Source organism: Zalophus californianus, chromosome 9 (assembly GCF_009762305.2).
Source record: "Zalophus californianus isolate mZalCal1 chromosome 9, mZalCal1.pri.v2, whole genome shotgun sequence".
Lineage (NCBI taxonomy): Eukaryota > Metazoa > Chordata > Mammalia > Carnivora > Otariidae > Zalophus > Zalophus californianus.
In genome coordinates, this window is record NC_045603.1 from 17,822,733 (window position 1) to 17,847,090 (window position 24,358).

Consider the following 24,358-nt stretch of genomic DNA (forward strand, 5'->3'; position numbering starts at 1 on the left):
CAATTTTGGAGGAAGGCACTAACACCCAAGATTCAATCTGGGCTCCCTTAAAATCCCATAATGGATTTAACTCAGCCAGGTGTTGATGTTAAGCTAAACTTTTCAACAGAAAAGAGATCTTTTCTGGGAGCTGCTCCTTTAGAAGGAGGGCAGACATGGATTCTCTCACCTTCTCAGATACGTGGTAACAGTCTCATTAACACACGTTGGGCAAAATTAAAGAGATTATGCAGTTGCTTAAAAAAAAAAAAAAAAAAAGAAGTGTTTGATTTCCCCAAATACATTTAACCTAGGTATCTACTGGCATTTCGACTTGACTTTATTTACTATATTAAAAGATGGATAGACCAGTGAGATTTCAAACTCAGAGATCTGAGCAGCACCTGTTTATATTTTCCTGTTTGGGAAAACATTTGTCTTATTATTAGAGTTAGACTAAAAATAAGGGGAAAAAACACAAAAGAGAACAAAAAAGGAGTCCTTTAATTGCAACTTATATTAAATTCTGATGTTGATAAAGCTTAAGGCACTTTAAGAAAAAATTTGCTCTACCTGGCAGAGAAGCACTTTAAGAAAAAATCTGCTCTACCTGGCAGAGAACAGAATACAGTACCATGCCCACACATGGAAGGCCATGTATGTCCAAAGTGGGTGCAAAGATTCATTAAAGGTTTTTAAGAATTTTGTGCTACTTAATTTCAACTTTATTTAGGAGCAAATATTTGCATGTGCCTCCTTTGGTTATTTTTGGCATATAAAAATATCTCCATTTTACTAAAACACAAAAGACATAAGGTCAAGAACAAATTCAATGCATCGCAGGGTGTATTTCTAAATACCCCTTTCTTGGTTTACCAGATACTCAAAAATTGCAACAATGAATACAAGACGTAACTCATTCAAAGAAGTGGTTAAATTTATCCCAAATAGTAGTAATAACCAGTTGCTACGCCCTGGATGATCAGACAATCTGGAATTTAAAACCCTTTTTAATTTTTAGCCTCAATTTTGTTAATTTCAAAATAGAAGATCTTGCTATGCCACCATCCAAACTAACCCCAGGTACCTTTGAAATGCCGGTCACAAATTTATTAGCTGCATTCTTTGAGGTTTCCATTACTTTAACCAACCTAGATCAACCCATGGTGATTAATGTGTAAGGAAAATGGGCAGAGACTAAGTGCTTTACAATCAGGGTTCCTGGAATCCTTTCCAATAATTAATTAGGGAGGAAATGTTGATAATGGGGAAGGCTATGCACGTATGAGGGCAGGGAAAAACACATGGTTTGAAATCTTGGTACCTTCCTCTCAGTTTTGCTGTGAACCTGTAATGCTCTAAAAACTCATCTTAAAAAATGAGAGTCTATTTATTTTTGCCATCTAGTCCCATGAAACATACCTAAGAGTTTCAATTTCCTATACTGACTTTAAAAAAATCACTTTAAAACATTAATATAACACGTTAAACATTCCAAGAGCGGAAGACATATTTTTAAAAATGACAGGGTAATAAAGCCTGAATTGGTTTAACAGCTTTGCAAACTGACATTATTAACCAGATCCCCAAATCCTTTTATAGCCTAGATAGGTGCCATAAAAGGATTTAGAAAATTCTTAAATTGGTAATAATGAAATTAATGTAAAATGCAACTATTATGCATATATGGAACATAACAGTGCTGAAACTTGATTAATCAAGCTCATTTTATACCCAGTGTGATTCCAAGAATGACAATTTTCATAATAAAGTCATAAAAGTACAGCAGTCTTAACAATATCTTGTTTGGGATACAGTTAATAAAGCACATCTAGGATGCCGTCAGCAAGATAGCTAAATTATTCAAGACCTTGAAAACTTCACAGCTACCCCTGACTAGGGTACTGGTAGTATTACTGAAAACAGTATCAATAGTGGGGCACCTGGGTAGCGCAGTCGGTTAAGTGTCCAACTCTTGGTTTCGGCTCAGGTTGTAATCTCATAGATCGTGGGATCGAGTCCTGTGTAGGGCTCCATGCTCAATACAGAGTCGGCTTGAGATTCTCTCTCCCTTTGCCCCTCCCCCACTCATGCACGCTCTCTTTCTCTCTCAAATAAATAAATAAACAAAACAAAAAAATCCAGCATCAGTAAGTGTCATCCACAAACTCACCTTCACATTGGAGCCAGCATAAAGCCTCTGAGCCAGCAATCTTCCTGCCTGGATTGCTACTGGGGTAAGCTCCAGCTTCCCCTCTAATATATCGCCAATGGCATAGATGTAAGGCACATTGGTCTGTTCCTCATCTGTGACAGGTATTTTTCCAGTCCTGAAAATTCATTCAGTTAAAAATCATCAATTACCACTATTAAGTAGAACAAAAAATCTCCTTTCTCCCAAAGAAGCCCAAAATTGTGATTCTAGCTAAGGGCAATGTTCTAATGTGTTAACTTAAAAATATATACACACAGGGGCGCCTAGGTGGCTCGGTTGGTTAAGCATCCGACTCTTGATTTCAGCTCAGGTCACGATCTCAGGATCATGAGATCAAGCCCTGCATCAGGCTCCACGCTGAGCATGGAGCCTGCTTAAGATTCTCTCTCTCCCTCTGCCTCTCCCCACATCACATCACCATAGCCCCCTTGCACTCTCTCTCTAAAAACATACATACATACATAAAATAAAATAATATAAAATAAAAATTTAAAAAAATACGTAAAAAGCTTAGAGACAATTCTGGAATAAGAAAAACGTAAGAAACTTTGGGGGAAAACTACAACAGTGGTTAAGAATATGCAGATTCTAATTATGCAGCCATCAAAAGGAATGAGATCTTGCCATTTGCAACGACCTGGATGGAACTGGAGGGTGTTATGCTGAGTGAAATAAGTCAATCAGAGAAAGACATGTATCATATGACCTCACTGATATGAGGAATTCTTAATCTCAGGAAACAAACTGAGGGTTGCTGGAGTGGGGGTGGGGTGGGAGGGATGGGGTGGCTGGTGATGGACACTGGGGAGGGTATGTGCTATGGTGAGCGCTATGAATTGTGCAAGACTGTTGAATCATAGATCTGTACCTCTGAAACAAATAATGCAATAAATGTTAAGGGAAAAAAAAGAAGATAGCAGGAGGGGAAGAATGAAGGTGGGGAATTGGAAGGGGAGACGAACCATGAGAGATGACGGACTCTGAAAAACAAACTGAGGGTTCTAGAGGAGACGGGGGTGGGGGGATGGGTTAGCCTGGCGATGGGTATTAAAGAGGGCATGTTCTGCATGGAGCACTGGGTGTTATGCACAAACAATGAATCATGGAACAATACATCAAGAACTAATGATGTAATGTATGGTGATTAACATAACAATAAAAAATTTAAAGAAAAGAATATGCAGATTCCAGGGGCGCCTGGATGGCTCGGTAGAGGAGCATGCGACTCTTGATCTTAGGGTTGTGTGAGCCCCACATTGGCTGTAGAGATTACTTAAATAAATAAAACTTAAAAAAAAAAAAAAAAAAAAAGAGAGGGCGCCTGGGTGGCTCAGTTGGTTAAGCGACTGCCTTTGGCACAGGTCATGATCCTGGGGTCCCAGGAGTCCCTCATCGGGCTCCCTGCTGAGCAGGGAGTCTGCTTCTCCCTCTGACCCTCCCCCCACCTTAGGCTCTCATTCTCTCTCAAATAAATAAAATCTTAAAAAAAAAATAAAAAAAGAATATGCAGATTCTAAACTATAATAACCAGGTCTGTTAGTTATCACCTCTATGATGTTGGGAGGGCTATTTAATATCGCTAAGCTTCATTTTCCCACCTATAAATGGGAACCATAATAATGGGAATACTGGTAATAAGAAAAAGGATACCATCTTCTATCTTAAGGGAATATGAGGATTCAATGAAAATGTGTACAAAATATTTAGCACAAAAGTCCATGGCTCACAGTAAGTGCACAGCAAGTGTCAGCTGTTAACATTACACAAAATCTAAGCTTTAGACCCACTGGAAACAGGCTAGCAGGTTTATTAAGTTGATGGAACATTTGGTCTGCTAAATCTTATTGGTGACCTCCTCAACAACTGTCTTTTCATCCTAGTAAAAAAATGAATTTTCAAAAATCCTCACAATCAGACTAGGAAGTTTCTTCTCCAAAATACAGGTTATTCCTGAAAGGGGAAAAGAAACCTGTATTTTTAGTTTCCCAGACATTTGGCATACACAGTACTTATTTTTACTGGGCCTTTTAGGAAAGGTGCTATTGGGAAATAGCCCCAGGCAGGAGATAAGCAGCTACCACCCATCTTAGTTATCTCATGTGGTGCTGTAGTCCAGAGGATCTGAAGAACTTTTAACCCAGAAAAAAAGTTTTTGATACTTGCAGCTGTCACTAGAAATACAGTGACCACTCATCATCCTAAAACTTGGTAGCTCTAAACATGGCTCAAATCTACATATTTAATGAAGCTCAAAGCACACACCTGCAATTAGCTGTGCAGTTAGATTCTTTTTCTGGACACTATACCTTAAAGAAACAAAATGCAAGCTGCTCTCTCTGCCATTTAGATTTTGAAAAGGGAAAAAAATAAAACAGGAAATACTAATGTGAGCAGCACTGGGAGTTTTCTCCAACTATAATAAAAACTAACTCTAAAAATCTAAAACTCCACTATTAATCAGTATTAGAAATAACTGAAATAGTATTTGATAAGATATAATAAATTTTTTTCTCTTACTTTTCATTTATCTTTACCCCCACGGTTTCTAAGCCAATTTTTCTTGTGCAAGCATCTCTTCCTATTGCCAGCAATACCTGAAAAGTTATTAATATATCAGTGACTGTTATCAAAAAGGCTGCATATAAGTTACTTAATAATTAAGCCAATCTGATTTCATTTTCCAGACCTGGAAAGAAATATTTCATTAAGAAAATAATGCAAGAGTTTAAACAAATTATTTTAAAAAATATATCCACTGAACAGGATATAGCAGAAATCCTTATCCATTTATTAAGAAAAAGAAAGTTAACAATTCCTTTCTAAATCTAGCCAAGTTTAGGGACAAAGACAGCATAGCCTATGACTGAATTATTATTTTTTTAAGTAGTGAGCTAGGGAGCTTAAAATTTTGAAAAAGAAGTTCTAGGTCATTTAAAAACTTGGATGCCTTTTTTAGCTATTTGACAAATGATGTTTTTAATTTACATATAAAACAAATTATAATATCACAAGTAATAAAGGTGTCTTAAAATGGGAATATAATCAAGGGTTTTGGAAACAGAAAACTGCCATTGTATGTACCCAGCAAATATCCAATAAGCACATTATTTGCTTTCTAATGAAGCAATAACCTGGGTCCACTCCTTACCGTATTATACTCTCCTTCGATGATTTCATCACTACTGGTGGACTTAGCTATCACCCTGAGTCGGCCTGGTGTCCCTGCTTCAATTTGTTCAACCTATAAAAGTAATAAAGTTTTACTCCACAATAAGAACATGTACTAACCCCCTTCTATCAGGTTAATGCAAAGTTAAACACAAAATCTGGCTGGAAAGGTCTTTCATGTCTCATCTCCCTCACCTTAACATCATTAGGACAATAAGATTTTTTTTATTTTACCCCCTTCTTTCTTGTTGCTTAATGTTTGCTGGAGTGCTTTCTTTCAAATAATTCCCAAACAGAATGAAATTCAAAGAGAAAAGTGGGAGAGGACTACAATCACTAAACTCCAACTAAAGACTTGCTGCTTTTCCCAGGCTTCTATATTGCAACTCACCCAGAACCATTAACCCCCTGGAGAGCCACTACTGCTCAAGTTCAGAGATTCTCTTCCAACTACAGATGTGCAGCTTGGTCAACAAAGAATAGACACTGGAGTAAATCAAACATGATACAGGTAACAGCTAGAGCACCCTAAATAGTATAGTGAGCAAGGAGGTAGGTTTATCATAAGTAGGGGTAGTCTTCAGTTGTCAGGGATGTAAGGAGGAAGGAGCAAACCCTGGAGCTGTGCTGTGCCAGATGGGATCAAACACACTAGCCCACTACTCCGAGATGCCAACCATGACCTCCAAACTAGGTAGCGACAGATGAAAAACTTCATCACCTGGAGGCTTCTGCAGGTCTGTAGTTCACCTTTGTCTCTGAATGACAGCAAATCATGGGTTTCTATAAAATATTTGCTCAAAGAAACTTAAAATCACCTGCAATTTCTACTCTACCTTATAGATACAACCATTCTGTATGGGAAGACTGCCAAGGATCATTTTACTTTCACCATCAATACAATAATAAAGATTTTCTTCTCAAATTCCCTTCCTTTTTATATAGTTAAGCCCATTTGAACATACTGAAAATGTCTTTCCTATTTAAGTTTAATGTTCTAACCTCTGGAGAAGTGCTGCATTACTCAGATTAGCTGCATTAGCTCAGATTTGCCTAAAAATGATAAAGGCCTCATCACACCTCTAGTTCCTTCCTGCCTCACTTACTTTTGTATTCCAGTTAGGCTTTTCCTGTATCTAAAACAATTTCTGCATTTAGAACAACTTTATTCCCCGTAATCTCTCTGCACATCACACTGCTCTGTCCCAAACATGTTCTCTCCTTCCTCCCTGCAGAAGGCCACTTCTACTAGGTCACTGGCTAATGCAACACAGCTTCACCAAGGCCCATGGGGGTGAGAGAGACCCTGGGAACCCAAGTAAAATGTCAGGTGCACAGATATATTTATTTCACTAGGAGTTAGTCCACAAGATCCTCAAACTTGCCCAAAACTCTCCAAATATTAAGACATTATAAAGGAATGGTCAATTAATCTTCAACAAAGGAGGCAAGAATATGCAATGGGAAAGACAGTCTCTTCAATAAATGGTGTTGGGAAAAACTATAGCTACATGCAAAAAAAAAAAAAAAAATGAAAGTGGCCCACTTGCTCACACAATACACAAAAATAAACTCAAAATGGATTAAAGACCTAAATGTGAGACCTGAAACCATAAAAACCCAAGAAGAGAACACAGGCAGTAACTTCTCCGACATCGGCCCTAACAAATTTTTCTAGATACATCTCCTGAGGCAAGGGGAAAAAAAGCAAAAATGAACTACTGGGACTACATCAAAATAAAAAGCTCTTGCACAACGAAGGAAACAATCAACAAAACTAAAAGACAACCTACTGAATGGGAGAAGACATATACAAATGACATATCTAATAAAGGGTTAGTATCCAAAATATATAAAGAATTTCTCAAAAAAAAAAAATTTATACACTCAACACCAAAAAAACAAATAATCCAACTAAAAAATGGGCAAAGGTAGGGCACCTGAGTAGCTCAGTCAGTTAAGTGTCTTGACTCTTGATCTCAGACCAGGTCATGATCTCAAGAGTCATGAATTCAAGCCCCACGGAGCCTACTTAAAAAAAAAATGAGCAGAAGACATGACAGACATTTCTCCAAAGAAGGCATCCAGATGGCCAACAGACACATGAAAAGATGATCAACAACACTCATCCTCAGGGAAATGCAAATCAAAACCACACACCATGAGCAGGGAATCCCTGGGTGGCTTAATCAATTAAGCATCTGCCTTCAGCTCAGGTCATGATCCCAGGGTCTGGGATCCAGCCCCATTATCAGGCTCCCTACTCCATGGGGAGTCTGCTTCTCCCGCCCCCTCTGCCCCCCAGCACCCACTCTTGCTCTCTCTCAAATAAACACATAAAATCTTAAACCCACAATGAGATATTACTTCACACCTGTCAGAATAGCTAAAATCAAAAACATAAGAAACAACAAATGTTGGCAAGGATATGGAGAAATAGGAACCCTCGTGCACTGTTGGTGGGAACGCAAACTGGTGCAGCCACTGTGGAAGACAATATGGAGGTTCCTTAAAAAATTAAAAGTAGAGGGGTGCCTGGATGACTCGGACAGTCTGCCTCTTGATTTCGGCTCAGGTCATGATCTCAGGGTCCCAGGATAGAGCCCCCTGATGCGCTCTGCACTCTTCGCAAGTCTGCTTATCCCTCTCCCTCCTCTCTGCCTCTCCCCCCCAATCCCCACTCATGTGTACACACTCTCTCTAGAATAAATAAAATCTTTTTAAAAAAAATTAAAACTGGGCGCCTGGGTGGCTCAGTTGGTTAAGCGACTGCCTTCGGCTCAGGTCATGATCCTGGAGTCCTGGGATCGAGTCCTGCATCGGGCTCCCCGCTCGGCGGGGAGTCTGCTTCTCCCTCTGACCCTCTTCCCTCTCATGCTCTCTATCTCTCATTCTCTCTCTCAAATAAATAAATAAAATCTTTAAAAAAAAAAAAAATTAAAACTGGAACTACCCTATGATCCAGTAATTGCACTACCAGGTATTTACCCAAAGAATATGAAAACATTAATTTGAAAGGATACATGCACCCCTATGTTTATTGCAGCATTATCTACAATAGCCAAATTATGGAAGGAGGCCAAGTGTCCATCAGTAGATGAATAAAGATGTGATTTATACAAACAATGGAATATTACTCAGCCATAAAAAAGAATGAAATCTTGTCATTTGCAACATGGATGGAGCTAGAGAAAATACAACGCTACACAAAATAAGTCAGTCAGAGAAAGACAAAGAATGTAAGGTTTCACTCATGTGGAATTTAAGAGACAAAACAAACGAATAAAAGAAAAAAGAGAGACAAACCAAACCAACAGACTCTTAACTATAAGAAGAAACGGATGGTTCAGAGGACAGGTGAGTGGGGGGATGGGTAAAATAGGTGATGGGGATTAAGGAGGGCACTTATCATGATGAGCACTGGGTGACACATAGCATTGCTGAATCACTATATTGCACACCCGAAACTAATATAACACTCCATGTTAACTACACTGGAATTTTAAAAAAGACATTATAGTAAGAGGTTACTCTTCTATCAGAACAACGTGTACGTACAGCTGTTGTTTTCTAATCATGGTCCTAGTGCAAACATAGCATATCTACCTCCACTCCCTAAAAAACAACTCCAGTAATCAAGTACTGATTACTTCCAGGACATCTGCTACTTAATCCTCACTACAATATTGGGAGATAGGTTCATTTAAGATTTACTCTGTGCCAGGTCTGTTCCAAATACTTTCTAAGTGTCAGCTAATGCAATCTTCATAGGAACTCTGAGACGGGTGCTATTATCATCCTGATTTTACAGAAGAAACAAGCTCAGAGAGGTTAAGTAATTCCTCCAAAGTCATATAGTGAGAAAATGCCAGAACAGTATTGAAAGCAAGTCATGATCATCCCAATGCTCAAACTCTACCCATCTACATTAAGAGATCCCTAACATGGTCCTACAAAGAACCTAAGTTAAGCCACTGAACAAACTTCACAGCTAAAATTCCTTAATTTGTGTTAACACAACAGTCTCATCCTTACCTGCTCGAAAGGAAATTTATCTATTAGTCTGAGATACAAGAAGTGATTGATTTTGTCACTTTTATATATCAAAATATGTGTAAATTGGCATATTTCAAAAGAAGATTAAAGAAGCAAAAAAGGCCAGCCCATGTAACAAAATTAGATAATCGTTCTCAGAGAAGCCAGAATAATACTGTGCATCTGTTGACTACACAGTATACCAAGGGCAAATGTCTTATGAAAAAAATTTAAAAACCAGCCCAGTCTTGAACTCTTATTTAAATCACTGGTGTGTATCGAGAACAAAGGATAACAGACCAAAGATTATAAAGTAAAGGGATGCCTGAAGGAAAGCATTAAACAAAAGAGAACCAAAGAAAGTTGAGAAGAGACTAAAGACATTATTAATCTGCAGCTGAGAACAAAGCTGTTTAGGTGGTAGCAGGTACAAGTTCATATACCAGTGTCACAGACGAGGCACCGCAGCATTCCTAACGGTTTATAATGCCGAAAGAAAGCTCCCATCGCCCACCCCAAAACGCTCTCTCCTGCCATTTAAAGGTCAGTATAGGGCACCTGGGTGGCTCAGTTGGTTGAGTGACTGCCTTCAGCTCAGGTCATGATCCTGGAGTCCTGGGATCAGGTCCCACATCAGGCTCCCTGCTCGGCTGGGGCATCTGCTTCTCCCTCTGACCCTCCCCCTTCTCGTGCTCTCTCTCTCTCTCAAATAAATAAATAAAGATCTTTAAAAAATAAAGTTAAGTATAAAAGCAACAAACCTACGAGCAACTCCACTTACTTTTATTGGTATAAACTGTTTTATAAACTTGACACCATGTTCTTCCATATGTTCACCAATTTTGTTGGCCATGTCCTGGTCAAATCCTCTAAGGAGAATGGATCGTACCATAACAGTAACATCTAAGCCAATGCCAGCAAGAAATCCAGCACATTCAAGGGCAACATAGGATGCTCCAACCACCAGCGTCTTACCCGGGCAATAAGGTAAGGAGAAAAGATCATCACTGAAAAGAAATTTTAAAAAATAAAATAAAATAAAAAAAGAAGAAAAGAAAGAAATTGAAAATGTTCATATGTGAGTAATGACTAAATCAAAGCAAAATTTTTGGTTTCTCAAGAACAATACACTTTTAAGATTAAAAACATTCAATTAGCTACACACATAATATATGAGAAGTGTTTACAAGGCCTTAGACACTGTCCCTCTCTTGCCACTCAGTTGCTTTGGGAGTAGCTCAAGCTGCCCAGGGCCAAACACAGCAAACCACCTAACTCATGGTCAAACAAAATAATTCTGAACTGTTTGGAGTAATTCTCCCCTAATGTGTCTAATATCGTATATTCACAAACCCAAACCCCCACCCCTCATATCACCACCACTCAGTTCTTTCCAAGGTGGAAAATCTGTGTTACTTCTTTTTATCTGGAACACCAATTATCAAGAATGGGGAGAAAAGGAGAAAACTTCCAACATAACTGTTTTCTAAAATAAAAACCAACTATAAAAAGGAAAACCTGACAAAATCTTTTAGTCAACTGAAGAATATACAAGACATGAGAGAGATCAGAAAAGCATTGTTAGGAAATGAGTTTTTTTTTAAATATGAGAAAGGAAGCTATCCAAGACAACAAAGAGAACTGTTGCCATCTGAGCTGCCCCTATATGAGGCACAAAGGAAAAAAATCGTATCTCCTCCCCCAAAAAAGGGCCTAAAAGGAATAACTTATAACACAATCAGCACAATCAGAAACCTCTGGGCAAAAAGCATCCAAGAGCACATATTTTTCAACAACCTCTCTTAATGTCGTCATAATGTGAAATTCCTTATTTTATTCCTAATGTGAATTGTTATGTCACCGTATGATCACCAGATGGGCAAAAATAAATCACACAGCCAAACCTTGTTTGACTCATTTCAGAAGGCCAACCTACACTGACATTGTGACCATGTGAACAGCAAGGAGGAGGGACTAGGGTTTAATAAATCTACATGGCCCGCCATTCTGTCATTGTTTTAGCATCTGCATGAATATCCATCTGGTTTTAAATATTATACATTTCTAATATACACTCACACATATGTACATTCCAAACATAAATCTATATGTCAGCAGTGATGTTAACTGGGTGGTAAGATGACCAATGTTTAGTCTTGAATTCTTGCATAAAATAATTTTTCCCTTCTCTTTTTTCCCAAGTCCCTGTCCCTTTGGGCAAAAATGTGGCAAAACACTAGGATGTTCTAGGAATGGACTGAATGTGTTTGAAGAAAAAAAAACCTGAAAAGCATAAATCTACAATGGGTTTCTCTTTTCTCCCTGCAACACTCCCTTACCTGCTGATGCAGTACTCTCTGTCACCAGGGATGCCCAAGTAACGTGGCCTCTCACCAGTAGCAATGAGAAATCTCTCTGCTGAATAAATTTTTTCTTTGCCTTTGTTATTTGTTGCCTACAAAGAAACCAATGTCAACTTTAAATAACTTATTATTCATTAGATAGTTAACAAAGGCCATTCACATTATCCAATTTGATCTTCATAAAAATTTGGTAATACATAAAGATGTGAAGGCTGAGTAGTTAATAGACTTGGTCAAAATCATAAATCTGGTAAGTGGCAGAGCCGAGAGTCAAATCCAGGTAACCTGGCCCCAAATCCAGTATGCTCACACTACCACCCCACAAGAGAAAGTCCCATAAGATGTGACTGCAAAATCGCCAAACTGGACAGTTTGGGTCACCATGGCTTTTCCTTCTACTAAGATAATCACTTTCTCTTTTCCTCCCCTACCCCCAACCAATCACACAATTACCTTAATCCTATGAGGACCCACAAACTGCCCAAATGCATTCTCATAGGTGACTTTCTTCTCCCGCAGAGCTACCCGGTAGCCCCAGTTCAGAGAACCAATGTGGTTCTGTACGGCTTCTGTCATTTTATTCCAGTCATGTTTAACTGCACAAGAAGAGAAGACGAAATGTTTTTAGCTTTTCAACTGCCAGGCAAAGATCATTTCTCAGTACTATTCGCATGGAATACAAAGAGCAGAGCTTTTAGTCTGAAAGAGCAGGGTCCTTCATTTTAAGCATATAAACAACTTTTTCATGCTCAAATATTCTTTCCTTTTCAGAAGACTATCAGACAATTCATCATGCAAGGCTTTCTGACAATTCTTTAAAATAACTAGGCACAAACTTTTTTTCTTTTTTAGAAATCAACGAGAATTTTACTTTGATTGTAAATACTGATTGCTGGAATAATAAGGTGTGGTAAAGCCTAAGATCTTGTATTTTTAACAATCCCCAAGGGATCCTGATGTAGCCAGGTCTGGAGTGAGTGAGCTGGTAACAGAGTCTAGACCAGAGGCCGGCGAACAAAGGCCAACTAAGGCCCCACAGCCAAATGTAGCCCATCACCTTTTTAAAAAGTTTATATACCCACGATCACTTATTCACATGTATCATCTAGGGCTTCTTTTGTGCCACAATGGCAGAGCTGAGTAGTTGTGACAGGGATCATTGGGCCTGTGAAGCCTAAAATATTTACTATCTGGCCTTGTATTACATTCAAAGTTTGCTGACCCTTGATCTAGACAGAGTATTTTAAGACTGTCTCACTGACTCCCAAATCCCCAACTCACCAAAGAGAGGAAGATTTTTTTTAATTCTATCATAAAATGAATCCTTTGGGGGGCACCTGGGTGGTTCAGTCAGTTAGGCATCCGACTCATGATTTCGGCTCAGGCCATGGTCTCAGGGTCATGAGATCCAGCCCTGGGTCGGGCCCCACACTCAGTGGGGAGTCTGCTCTGGATTCTCTCTCTCCCTCTCCCTCTGCCCCTCCCTGTGCATGCACACTCTTTATCCTTCTCTAAAATAAATCAATTAAAAAAAAAAAACGAATCCTTTGAGCCAGGCACTAATATATTAAATTTCAATGGATAAAAATCAATCATTCATTCATTAATGACTTATCAATGACTAGAAAAAAAATAGAGGACACAGATAAAATATACTCTCGTGACAGGACAAAGGCAGGTCCTAGAAAGCTGTGGTTTGGAAAGAAGGAAAAGAGAATCAACATATACTGAAAGATCTGTCGGCTGAATCTTAGATTCAGGGTCAATAAGTTGCTTGGCCACATAAGAAGTGGTGAGCCAAGTCTAGCCACCCAACGGCCAGCCTCTAGAACTGAGAATGACAACACAAAAATTGGTCTGTGGCCTCCCAGAGAATAGATCGCCGATATTCAGTTCACAGAATCATAAAATGTTAGACTTTGAGAGATCAATGAAAACAGAGTGACTGCAGAAGCCACTGTGGTTGCAATGCTGAGAGGGTGATTTGCTGGGGGGCGGGGCTGGGGAGCGCAAAGGGAGCCCTGCCAACCCGCCCATTTGGCCTCAGTCTAGCAAAAGAAAAGAAAGGATTCACTCCTGCTTTCTTCCCCAGGAATGGAATACAATAGTGTAACTCACCCCCCCCATGCTAATCATCTAGCTGTAACAATTCCCAACATTTTGCCAATCTCATTTCATATACCCCCTTTTTCACTAGAGTATTTAAGATTTTATTTTATTGGGGGGAAAGAGAGAGAGAGAGAGAGAGAGAGAGAGAGAGAATGCACATGAGCGAGGGGAGGGGCAGAAAGAGAGGGAGAAGGAGAAGCAGACTCCCGGCTGAGCACAGAGCCTGACATGGAGCTGGATCCCCGGACCCTGAGATCATCACCTGAGCCAAAGTCAGACCAACTGAGCCACCCAGGTGCCCCTTTACTAGAATTATTTTAAGCAAATCCCAAACATTTTATTGGTGATGTGTTTGGCTGTTACAGTGATTTAGGAATGACCAAAGGCCAGCGATGTTAAATATCCTTTACTATAGTTTCTTACAATTAGGAAGTGTCCAGCCCAACATACCAATAACGCCCCCGGGGAGAAATAATGAACTAGACCACAGGGAGGATTGATTCACTTCGGAAATTTCACAATTATAGAACTATTAAGTGGATTATACTCTGCTAATCCATCAGGAGATACTATATTCTAAGTAAGACAGAGTTGAGATTAAATAATAGCACCAAAAAATTCAATTATTTCAAAATTCAAGTTTGACAATTAGACCTATCCCAGCCTTAATTCTGTTAAAGCTTTCCTTTGCAGCCATCAGGCCCCACCTGATTTTCAAATTCCTCAAACCCCTTTTCTACCAAAGTTCCTTCTTCACCCTCTGGTATAGAGGGCAGTCACCCCCACCCCCAATCTCTAGTGTGATTATGCTCAGGCAGAAGGAACTCAAAAATTCTAGCCCACCAGTTTGGGATTCAGCATCTGGGAACTCTAGCTACTCCTATGGTCCTGATCTTGCATTTCATTCTGAGAATTAAGCTTCTGTCTTGTAAAATCCAAATTCCTACTTTATGTACTACTGGTGGTAAATGGATCCTTGCTGGACTCTGGATGGTAACATATCTGGAACCCTAGTTCTCTAGGGCTGTGCTGCCTTCTGATAATGCCCCAAATCCACCACTTCCTTGAATTCCCAAATACTACCTGGATAGTGCACATCCCCACTCAGCCCACCTGCCGATACAGTTCCAGCATTTCTCATAGGTCTCCAGATTCAGCCGGCTCAGTGTGCCAGTTATAATCCAATGTTAAGCTTCTGCAATATAGATTCTAGCTGAGCAGGCAAGATGTGTAATTCACCTGTGTGTGACATTAATGCCCACCACAGCAGCTGGATCTTAAAGCCAACTGTCTGTTGCTCCTGCTCTGCCCCATCCTACTACAGAAAGCCAGGCCACACTCTTAAATTTGACAAGAGTAATCAGACTAACTGAACTTTGTGGTATCTTTAACATCTTCAGCGCACCTACTTATTCGAACTTCAGAACACCTGAAGAGGTACAAATTACTTCCAGTATATACACAGGGAGATCAAGGATGGATGACCTACCCAAGGCCACACACTAATTCAGTGGCAGACACAGATACACTATATATGAAACAACAGGAGTGTGTAGGAAGAATTAATCCTGTAAATCCTCAATGATCTTGCTTTCTTTGTAATGATAGAGGGATCATAAAACTTCTCAAATAAAGGGCAGATCACAGCTGAGTCCTAGATGTGTCACTCTGCCAGTCACAGATTCAGCTCTGCTGCCTGGTCCAGCTCCCTCTCCTCCTTCCACGCCTAGAGCTATCTACAGTGTCAGAGAAGAAAACCTTCCCAGAACACTGGAGCACTGTTACACTGTTACTTGGTCAAGGACATGAGATTAGCTGTGTTTCTATTTAAAAAATGCAAAATTAAGCCTTCATGCTTTATCTGTGGGAACAGGGATCAGCAGCCTCTAGGGGTTTCTCATTTGAAAAATACATTGCCAAGTTTCTTTCTCGCTCTAAGACCTAATGACATAAAGTAACATCTGTCTAAATCCACTGTACTCCTCACTACAACCATTTTAAAAGGAGGGAGGTGGTGACCGCTCCCTCAGTGGTGGGTCCTGACAGGCACGGCAGACCTGGGTCTCTGCTAGGCCACAGCTAGCTTCAGAAGTCCCAAGGCTCAATGAGAAGAACGGAAGATAACACAGTAAACAAACCACAAGGTTTCCATTTAGGAAGAGTGAAGGGATTTAAATACAGGGCACAACTCTCATCAAAGATTGTTGCTCCCAGCATATACAAGAGGAGGAAGGTATAAAAATAGAAAATTATATATTTCTAACATTACAACCTGGAAAGGGGGAAGAAGCACAAGAGTAAAACTGTTAATTCAGTTGAATAAATAATTTCTTTAAAGACAGACTTTGATTTGGTCCAAGTCTTAAAATCCCATTAAAATTCAGGGAGCTGGGGTGCCTGGGTGGCTCAGTCATTAAGCGTCTGCCTTCGGCTCAGGTCATGATCCCAGGGTCCTGGGATCGAGCCCCGCATCGGGCTCCCTGCTCCACGGGGAGCCTGCTTCTCCCTCTCCCACTGCCCCTGCCTGTGTTCCCTCTCTCCCTGTCGCTCTGTCAAATAAATAAATAAAATCTTTAAATAAATAAATAAATAGATAAATTTCAGGGAGTTTTTACTGGTTTTAATGTATAGATCTGGACTATGCCAGTAGTGGCTCTTTATTACCTCAGCGGCTATACATTTATTAGTTCTCTGTTATAAAATTTAGAAATAAATTCAACATAAATAAGCATAGCTACTGTTTATTGTTACCTGACAGCTACAGAGATATTCTTCTGCTGGAAAGATCTGTCAATTCACCAAATTCTATTTCACCACCCACTTGATTACTGAATTTATTAGAATTATACTTAGTTGGCCCTGTTAATAAAATTTCACATTCAGCAGAAGTCTGTACTTAACTTTTTAAGATTCTAAAGACCCACTATATATACTTCTACATTTCTAACTAAATTAAGCAATTCTGTTCCTGTGACTTTATTTTTCATAAGAGTGGATAGCTTAAAGCTAACAGCAATTAGTACAACATACCAATTTGAGTACTAGATCCCTATATGAATAAATAAAAATTGCGTGACTGAGTTATATAGCTCCCAGCACTGTTATTTACCTAGATTTAAGAGACAGACACATTAGGTATAGATGACAGCATATGGAAATTATAAAGCTACATAAATCAAAATTTGCTTGGAACAACCTTACTTTTTCCAACGAACTCTAGACTTTTTCAGGTGAATATTCTTGTTACATGTCCTCTTTAAGAGGGAACTAACTTGGTTCAAACATACGAACTTCCTATATCTGTAAATGTTTTTCTACACCCCATTAAACAAAGAACCAAGTGCTTGGCAGAGTCTACTCCAATTTATTGAAACTGTGAATGGAAGAATTAAAAGCAGCAAGTCCAGAGGAAGACACAAAAACGATATGATGAGTAGTGGCTATCTGAGCCGCTGCCGTACTTAATCCTCATGACATGCAGTGAACGGCAAAGTCAGAAGTTGTGCCAGGTCTGACTATTACATTAACCTACATTTTAATGTGTCAGGAGGGCTGGGGTGAAGGAAGTTCTTAACCCAAGGGACCCAGAATACCAGCAAAGACTGTGTGCCCACTTAACTCACGTTACCAATTTTACCTCTGGGCTCCCAGGGTATGTGGTCTGCACATCAATGATATTAGTGCATCAGTGATTAGCGGAATCTGTGTACCTATACCATTTGTGTTACTCATCTCTGTATTTCCCCAGCACAGACTCAACTGCAAATAGTGGGCACTCAACAGCGATATTCTATAACCTTATCAGAATTTCTAAAATGTCTACTAAGAAGTCTAATAAATTAACTGAAGGGAGACCTCTTGTTAACCAGGTACATTAAAAGCAGGCTTCCAGGAAGGGAAAGAGTGTATGAATGGCAGACTCAGTGAGGAGACTTTCAGACACAGAAGGAAACAATAACTTGGGTAGGGGGACAGAGGTGGGCCTAGGGGCAGACTATCGGTAGATTATGTGTTAAATTCATATTCCATAGGTCAAAAGGGTCACCTCGACTGCCCTTTCTGTTGACAAGAGAAAAGGATATGAGGCATGGCACCTCAGAAGTAAACAAGGAAACTCTTAGTACCAGCCTCAGGCCCCGAAGGTCATGGACAGAGAATAGCTTTGTAAGGATCTGAGGAAAGAGAGGTGACCCCAGCATAAGAACACTTTTAAAGTAATTGATTTTCTAAGACTACAGACTTGGGGAAAAAAGTACTGTTGATTTCAAACAGGATGTAAAAGCATCAAACAGAGGAAGCAGGACTAATTTGAGTAGGGGCAAAATGTTTCAAAGCATGTATTTATGCCTTATTTTAATATTTAATAAACTATTAATTAAAACTCAGAAAAAACTACAAAATAAAATACCCTGGCAAATGCCCCATACCCTGTAGATCTCAAAACTATTATCAGGGAGCATCTGGGTGGCTCGGTTGGTTGAGCATCTGCCTTCGGCTCAGGTCATGATCTCCAGGTCCTGAGATGGAGCCCCATGTTGGGCTCCCAGCTCAGTGGGGAGCCTGCTTCTCCCTCTCCCTCTGCCTCTCTCTCTGCTTGTACTCTCTCTCTCTCGAAGGAATAAATAAAATCTTTAAGAACAACAACAAAAAACTAATATCACATAAGACTGGAGTTTCCCTCTTCAAGGACATGGTGACCTATGTCGTTAATTAACTATGCAGCTGTGCCAACCTCATTTTTTTCTTCTACCAGATAATGTAATCTACTTTCCAAAGGCAGCAATTTCTCTTCAACTTTCCTAGGGTTGCTAGGGTACTCTAGATATTTTACCCAACAAAGACTAACCATCTCTTTCTCAACAAATAAGCAGTCCCCCCACCCCCAAAATATCAGCTCATGAAACATTTCTTTGGAGAGAGAAAAATAAAACAGCTTCAAAGGAGAGCAAATGTAACTTACACTCTTTATGAAACTCTATATATAAGAATTTATTTGAAGGGCACTTGGCTGGCTCAGTCGGTAGAGTGTGCGACTCTCGATCTTGGGGTCATGAGTTTGAGCCCCACAGTGGGCACAGAGATTACTTAAAAATAATAATAACAACAACAATAATAAAGAATTTATCTAAAAAATTCTGGTTTTCTATCATAGAAAGGCACTCCAAGTACAGTATCTGTTCTTACTACAACAGCTATGCAGCTACCTGACACAGAATAACTACAGTAATTTTATACATAAAAACTGTCAGCAGTAAAAACCCCCAGGTCAATTTCTAGTCCCATAAAAATGGATGGTGCTTTGCAAGCTCATAGCTCAAATCCCTCAAAAGCACAAACGGAAGAGCGGCTTCTCCCACCATACCCGTCTCCTCGGTGTTCCAACCATAGTTGCGAGAGTCTTGTAGGGCTTGTCCTAACAAAGCCGCTTGGTGCATCAGTTTTTTAGGTATGCAACCCACATTCACACATGTTCCTCCAAGACCTGCAACAACATTGAGAGATAAATTTACATCCAGCTTCACAATCCTTTAAAGAAAACGGTCAATAATTATTACTGTGCTACGGAAGATCATAATCTAATGTAGCCAATACTGTTTTTACAAGTTTATTCTAAGACTCGTGGCATTTCTAAGCTCAGAGAGCCTTATGTATCAAACAGTGACACATCCTAAAATATAAGAAAAATGAGATTACCACAATTTCCACACACTGCAAAGATTCAAAATTAACTGCTGGTAAGATGCCAGAAATTGAAATTTTACTTTGTGTACAATCCTACACGTGCCACCACATCTATGAATAGAACTAAATGGTAACAGGGTTGTTAAGCTGGCCATGGTTGGACTGTAATGGGTCTAGAACTACATATAAAATCTGGTATATATGAACTTTTTTTTTTTTTTTTTTTTTAAAGAAGGTGGTCGGGACGTCTGGGTGGCTCAGTCAGTTAAGCATCTGCCTTCAGCTCAGGTCATGATCTCAGGGTGCTGGGATCGAGTCCCACATCGGGCTCCCTGCTGAGCACGGAGCCTGCTTCTCCCTCTGCCTGCCGCTCCCCCTGCTCGTGCTCGCTCTCTCTCTGACAAATAAATTAAAAATCTTAAAAAAAAAAAGAAGGTGGTCTACAGCTTTCGTGGATTCTCACGAAAGGATTCATGACCAAAACAAACAAACAAAAGGTTTAGAATCTCTGAGCTTAAAGAACATGGTGATAGACTGTCTCCATTAAAACAAAACGTAGGCAAGCAGGGAGGGAGACAAAATGGCTTAAGAGTGCAGGACGGCAGTGGACTTCACATAAGCCCTCTGAAGAGAATGCTTCCAGACTGCGACTATGGAGTATAAGCTCCACAGGCCAGAGCGGCTATGCCCAGCCCAAGAATAGTGACTGATACCTAATAAATATTTGCTGAATGGATCAATTAGAAATTCTGACACTCTCTTATCCAGAGTTCCTGCTTCTTGCTTCCTAATTAGAGTAGCTAAGTTATCTTGATAAGATTTACATATCACATCAATCCCCTTCTCAAAGACTTCCTACTATGCTTTAGTAAGATCCAATTCCTCATCTTGACCTACCAGGTCCTGTACAGACTGACACCTGCCTTCCTCTCCGTTCTTAGCTCCAGCTCATACCATCCGTGCTACAACCATATAGGACTCCTACCTGCCTCAGGGCCTTTGTATGTTCTATTCTGTGAGAGAAACTGAGAAAAGTCCCCTGGAAGGTTCTTCCTCAGCTTTTGGCATAGTTGGTTCATTCTTATTCTTCTGGCCTCATCTAAAGGACACCTTTTCAGAGGCCTTCTCTGATAATCTTCTCAAAGTTAAACTCGTTCTTCTACCCAGTTCCTCTCTATTCTACCATATAATTATTTTTAGTATCACTTATCATAATTCATAAAGTTCTTGCTTATCTTGGTCTCCCCACTAGCATATAAACTGCACAAGGGCAGGAACTTCATGTCTACCGAGTCCACTGCTATATTCTCCAATGCCCTTACTCATAATAAGTGATAATTTAATTAATATTTGTGGAATAAATGAATAAGGAACATTTAATTCACCAAGACTCAGAAGCAGCATGGGCTATTCATTAAGATATCTAATTCCAGTTCTTGATGAATGTAGGAACTGGTTTTAAAACAGAAATCCACAGATAAAGTATTTAAACTTTCAGTTATTGAGCCCCTAAATTTAAAAGATAACTCAAATATTTAGCTTTAAATCATCATAACAGCTGTGGATAAAGTTTTGCATTATCTTGACTGCCAAAAAACCCTAAATTTTCAACATTTAACTGGAGTCCATTTTAACAGCCCAAAGTGAAAAAGGTAGATTTTTTTTAAATTTTTAAATTTTTAATTGGGTTTTAGGAGCCATTTAAGCCAATGCCAGGGAAAAACCTGCTCTTACAAATTCACTTCTAAAATACTTTAAAGCTTACCCCATCTAGTTCCATGAGGGGTTGGAGTGACAAAATCCAGGACCATTACCTTCTTGTCATATCTGGCTGCCTCCTGGAAAATAAAAGTATTAAAATCAATTGGAAAGGTAAACATGACAGACTAGAAATGGGCTTTTAAAACTCCAAGCTATTCTTATTAAGCTACAGAAGCTATAGAAGTACTTTCATCAAGAAGATAGAGTTCAGGGGCGCCTGGGTGGCTCAGTCATTAAGCATCTGCCTTCGGCTCGGGTCATGATCCCAGGGTCCTGGGATGGAGCCCTGCATCGGGCTCCCTGCTCGGCGGGGGGCCTGCTTCTCCCTCTCCCACTCCCCCTGCTTGTGTTCCCTCTCTGTCTCTCTCTGTCAAATAAATAAAAAAATAAAAAAAAAAATCTTAAAAAAAAAGATAGAGTTCAACTTGGAAAAATGATTTATAAAATAGTTCCTTTATAAACATGTCCTGCCCAAGTTAATGTGCAAAATGGCACAAGAGTGGCTCAAACAAATTCCAGGGAGAACCAGAAGTCTGTCAGCAATGTGACTATTCTAGCCATCACCCAGATAACACACAGGGAGCCTTGCCTTGGCGGCTGCCAGTCCTCCTGAGCCCCCTCCAATGATGATGAGGTCATAGTCGTAGGCCTCAGGGAGATCCTCAGAGCCATTCATTTTTAGTAGCTTTTGAAGTCTGCCCTCCTGATAAGCCTAAAGAAAAACAATGGAAGGGGAAATAATGTCACTTAAAAACAGCAATGTCTGAAAAGTTTTGTGAGGAAACCTTTCTTTAAAGAAAAGCAAAAGGAATTTTCAAAGGAAAAATATTAATTTATATTACAGCACCCAAGTAGAAAATGTGTAACCCTCCTTTCAAGCGGTGAGCAACGATCTGCTTTTGTTAGGACTGTTCGAATTCCTTTTCACTTGATGGAGAGCTAATGCTGAGATGTTCCTGCAAACTTCTACATACGTTAGGGAGTGACATTCCAAAAAGATCAACCTTGTCCTAAATCAAGTATTATCATCAGTCCTTTTTTCCTAGAATTATTACACCAGGATTCAAACTAGGTTTTTAAAACACTTATACTGTATGTTTTTACTAAAACTGTCAATTCCAGGGAAGCCTGGGTAGCTCCGTCGGTTAAGTGTCTGCCTTTGGCTCAGGTCATGATCCAAGGGTCCTGGCGTCAAGCCCACTGGGCTCCTTGGAGCCTGCTTCTCCCTCTGCCTGCCACTCCCACTGCTTGTGCACCCACGCTTGTGCTCTCTCTCTGACAAATAAATACATAAAATCTTAAAAAAAAACAACTATCAATATGAGTCGGCAGCATCTTTATTTTCTATTGTCAAAGGTACTACAATGAGGGGCGCCTGGGTGGCTCAGTCAGTTAAGCATCTGCCTTTGGCTCAGGTCATGATCCCAGGGTCCTGGGATGGAGCCCTGCATCAGGCTCCCTACTCCGCAGGAAACCTGCTTCTCCCTCTCCCACTCCCCCTGCTTGTGTTCTCTCACTGTGTCTCTGTCAAAAAAAAAAAAAAAAAAAAGTACCACAATAAGCAGGCTAAGGTCTCCCGTTAAGACAGGGACCTGGTAAATAGCAACTCAAGCAGATTAGCCAAATAAGACTTTTCTACATTACTTAGGTAAAAATTCAGAACAAAATCATGAACTGACATTTCGCTGCATGAAAAGTGTAAAAGTCCCTGATTTTCGAAGGCATTTTAAATAAGCAAAGAAAAAAAGGAGGATGGAGCAGGCTAAATAAATAAACATGACTCTGTAAAGCTTATTTCTTTTTTTTAAGAACACAGTTTTTTTAACGACATATATATTTTTAGTTTTTTAAGTAATCTCTCCATTCAACCTGGGGCTCAAACTCATGACCCCGAGATGCTCTACTGACTGAGCCAGCCGGGCACCCCTCAAGCTTACTTCTTTCATCTACCTATGCACGAGGCCTCCTGTAAGTTTTTAGGATTTAGTTTCCATGTACTTGACACATAATAAGCTTTATAATATGAATATTACAGACTTTTAATTTTAAAAACCATTTCATTCCACTAGCTTTTATACCCATTTCATGTTAGCTTGGAAAACTATATTGGTGATATATTTAATATTACCTTTTATTAAAACAAAAATCTGTGCTAATGGGAGATAATGGTTGGAAACATTGTGAACAGGCACTAAAAAAGTTTTTGTAACAATCCAATTTTAATCTCAAGAGTCAAAAAGAGCCCCCAAACTTACCAGCCCCAACTGTACATTTCCCTCCGGCCTACCATCAGCTGTAGAGGTTGGAAGGCAGTTAGAGTCAGTAGAGCAGGATGCCTGGGATGTGGAAGGGGGTGCAGTGGAGGAAGGTGAAGGAGGAGGCATGGCACTGTGGCTGGCCCTTGGCAGCGTGGCTGGTGCACATGACAGCTTGGGGACTGAAGGGAGAACACGTGGACACCAGCAACAGTGGGAACCAGACGGCATCACCCTGACCGTCTGTACGAAAGGTCTAATGTGAGAGGCTGGTAAACACAGCCAGTATTCACGAACTTGCATTATGGCAGAGGCTTCTCCTTCAACAGAAGGCACTGTGGGCGGGGGGGGAACAATTTGGTAATCATAATAGCCATTCACTTATAAAGGATCAATATAAGCTTCAGATAACAAGCGTTACTCTCTAGTTGCTCTCAAAGAGCACAGGCTGACTTGCTGGCTTAAAAGGATTAACTAATAAATGCAACCAGATGTTCTTCTGGAAAAATAACATGACCATTTTTAATCTCAGCCTCAATTTTATCTGCAAGTACTTGACACAGACAGTGACAGAACACAGTCATTGGCTGCCTAAATGGAAACTACCCATTTCATAACCAATCCCCCAACCTATCTACAAAAGAAAGAAAATGCACTGTCATGCTGAAAAGCCACATACTCCCTCCACCAATGTGTAATCTGTTCTGTACTGAAATTCTGGATCACACCGGATGCTTACAGTTCAAACTGGAAGTCAAATTGTATCAACCAGTGTACACATTTTACAAAGA

General features: G+C 39.9%; 1 protein-coding gene across 5 annotated transcripts in view; it reads right to left on the reverse strand.

Annotated features, from left to right (window-relative positions):
- Positions 1-24,358, reverse strand: part of LOC113921420 (thioredoxin reductase 1, cytoplasmic) — a 61,612-nt gene that overhangs the window by 19,477 nt on the left and 17,777 nt on the right. For 2 of the 5 annotated variants that reach the window (XM_027591992.2, XM_027591990.2), the window contains exons 3-11: positions 21,902-22,024; positions 21,317-21,389; positions 19,232-19,351; positions 12,214-12,356; positions 11,737-11,852; positions 10,179-10,404; positions 5,343-5,435; positions 4,712-4,788; positions 2,153-2,309 (exon numbers count right to left, since the gene is read on the reverse strand). In XM_027591992.2, coding sequence (XP_027447793.1) covers positions 2,153-2,309; positions 4,712-4,788; positions 5,343-5,435; positions 10,179-10,404; positions 11,737-11,852; positions 12,214-12,356; positions 19,232-19,351; positions 21,317-21,389; positions 21,902-21,988 — 1,092 coding nt within the window. In that variant the 5' untranslated portion in view covers positions 21,989-22,024. Of the gene's footprint in view, positions 1-2,152; positions 2,310-4,711; positions 4,789-5,342; positions 5,436-10,178; positions 10,405-11,736; positions 11,853-12,213; positions 12,357-19,231; positions 19,352-21,316; positions 21,390-21,901; positions 22,025-23,567; positions 23,903-24,358 lie in introns of all 5 variants that reach the window. The other 3 variants (XM_027591993.2, XM_027591991.2, XM_027591989.2) reach the window with 2 other exon arrangements.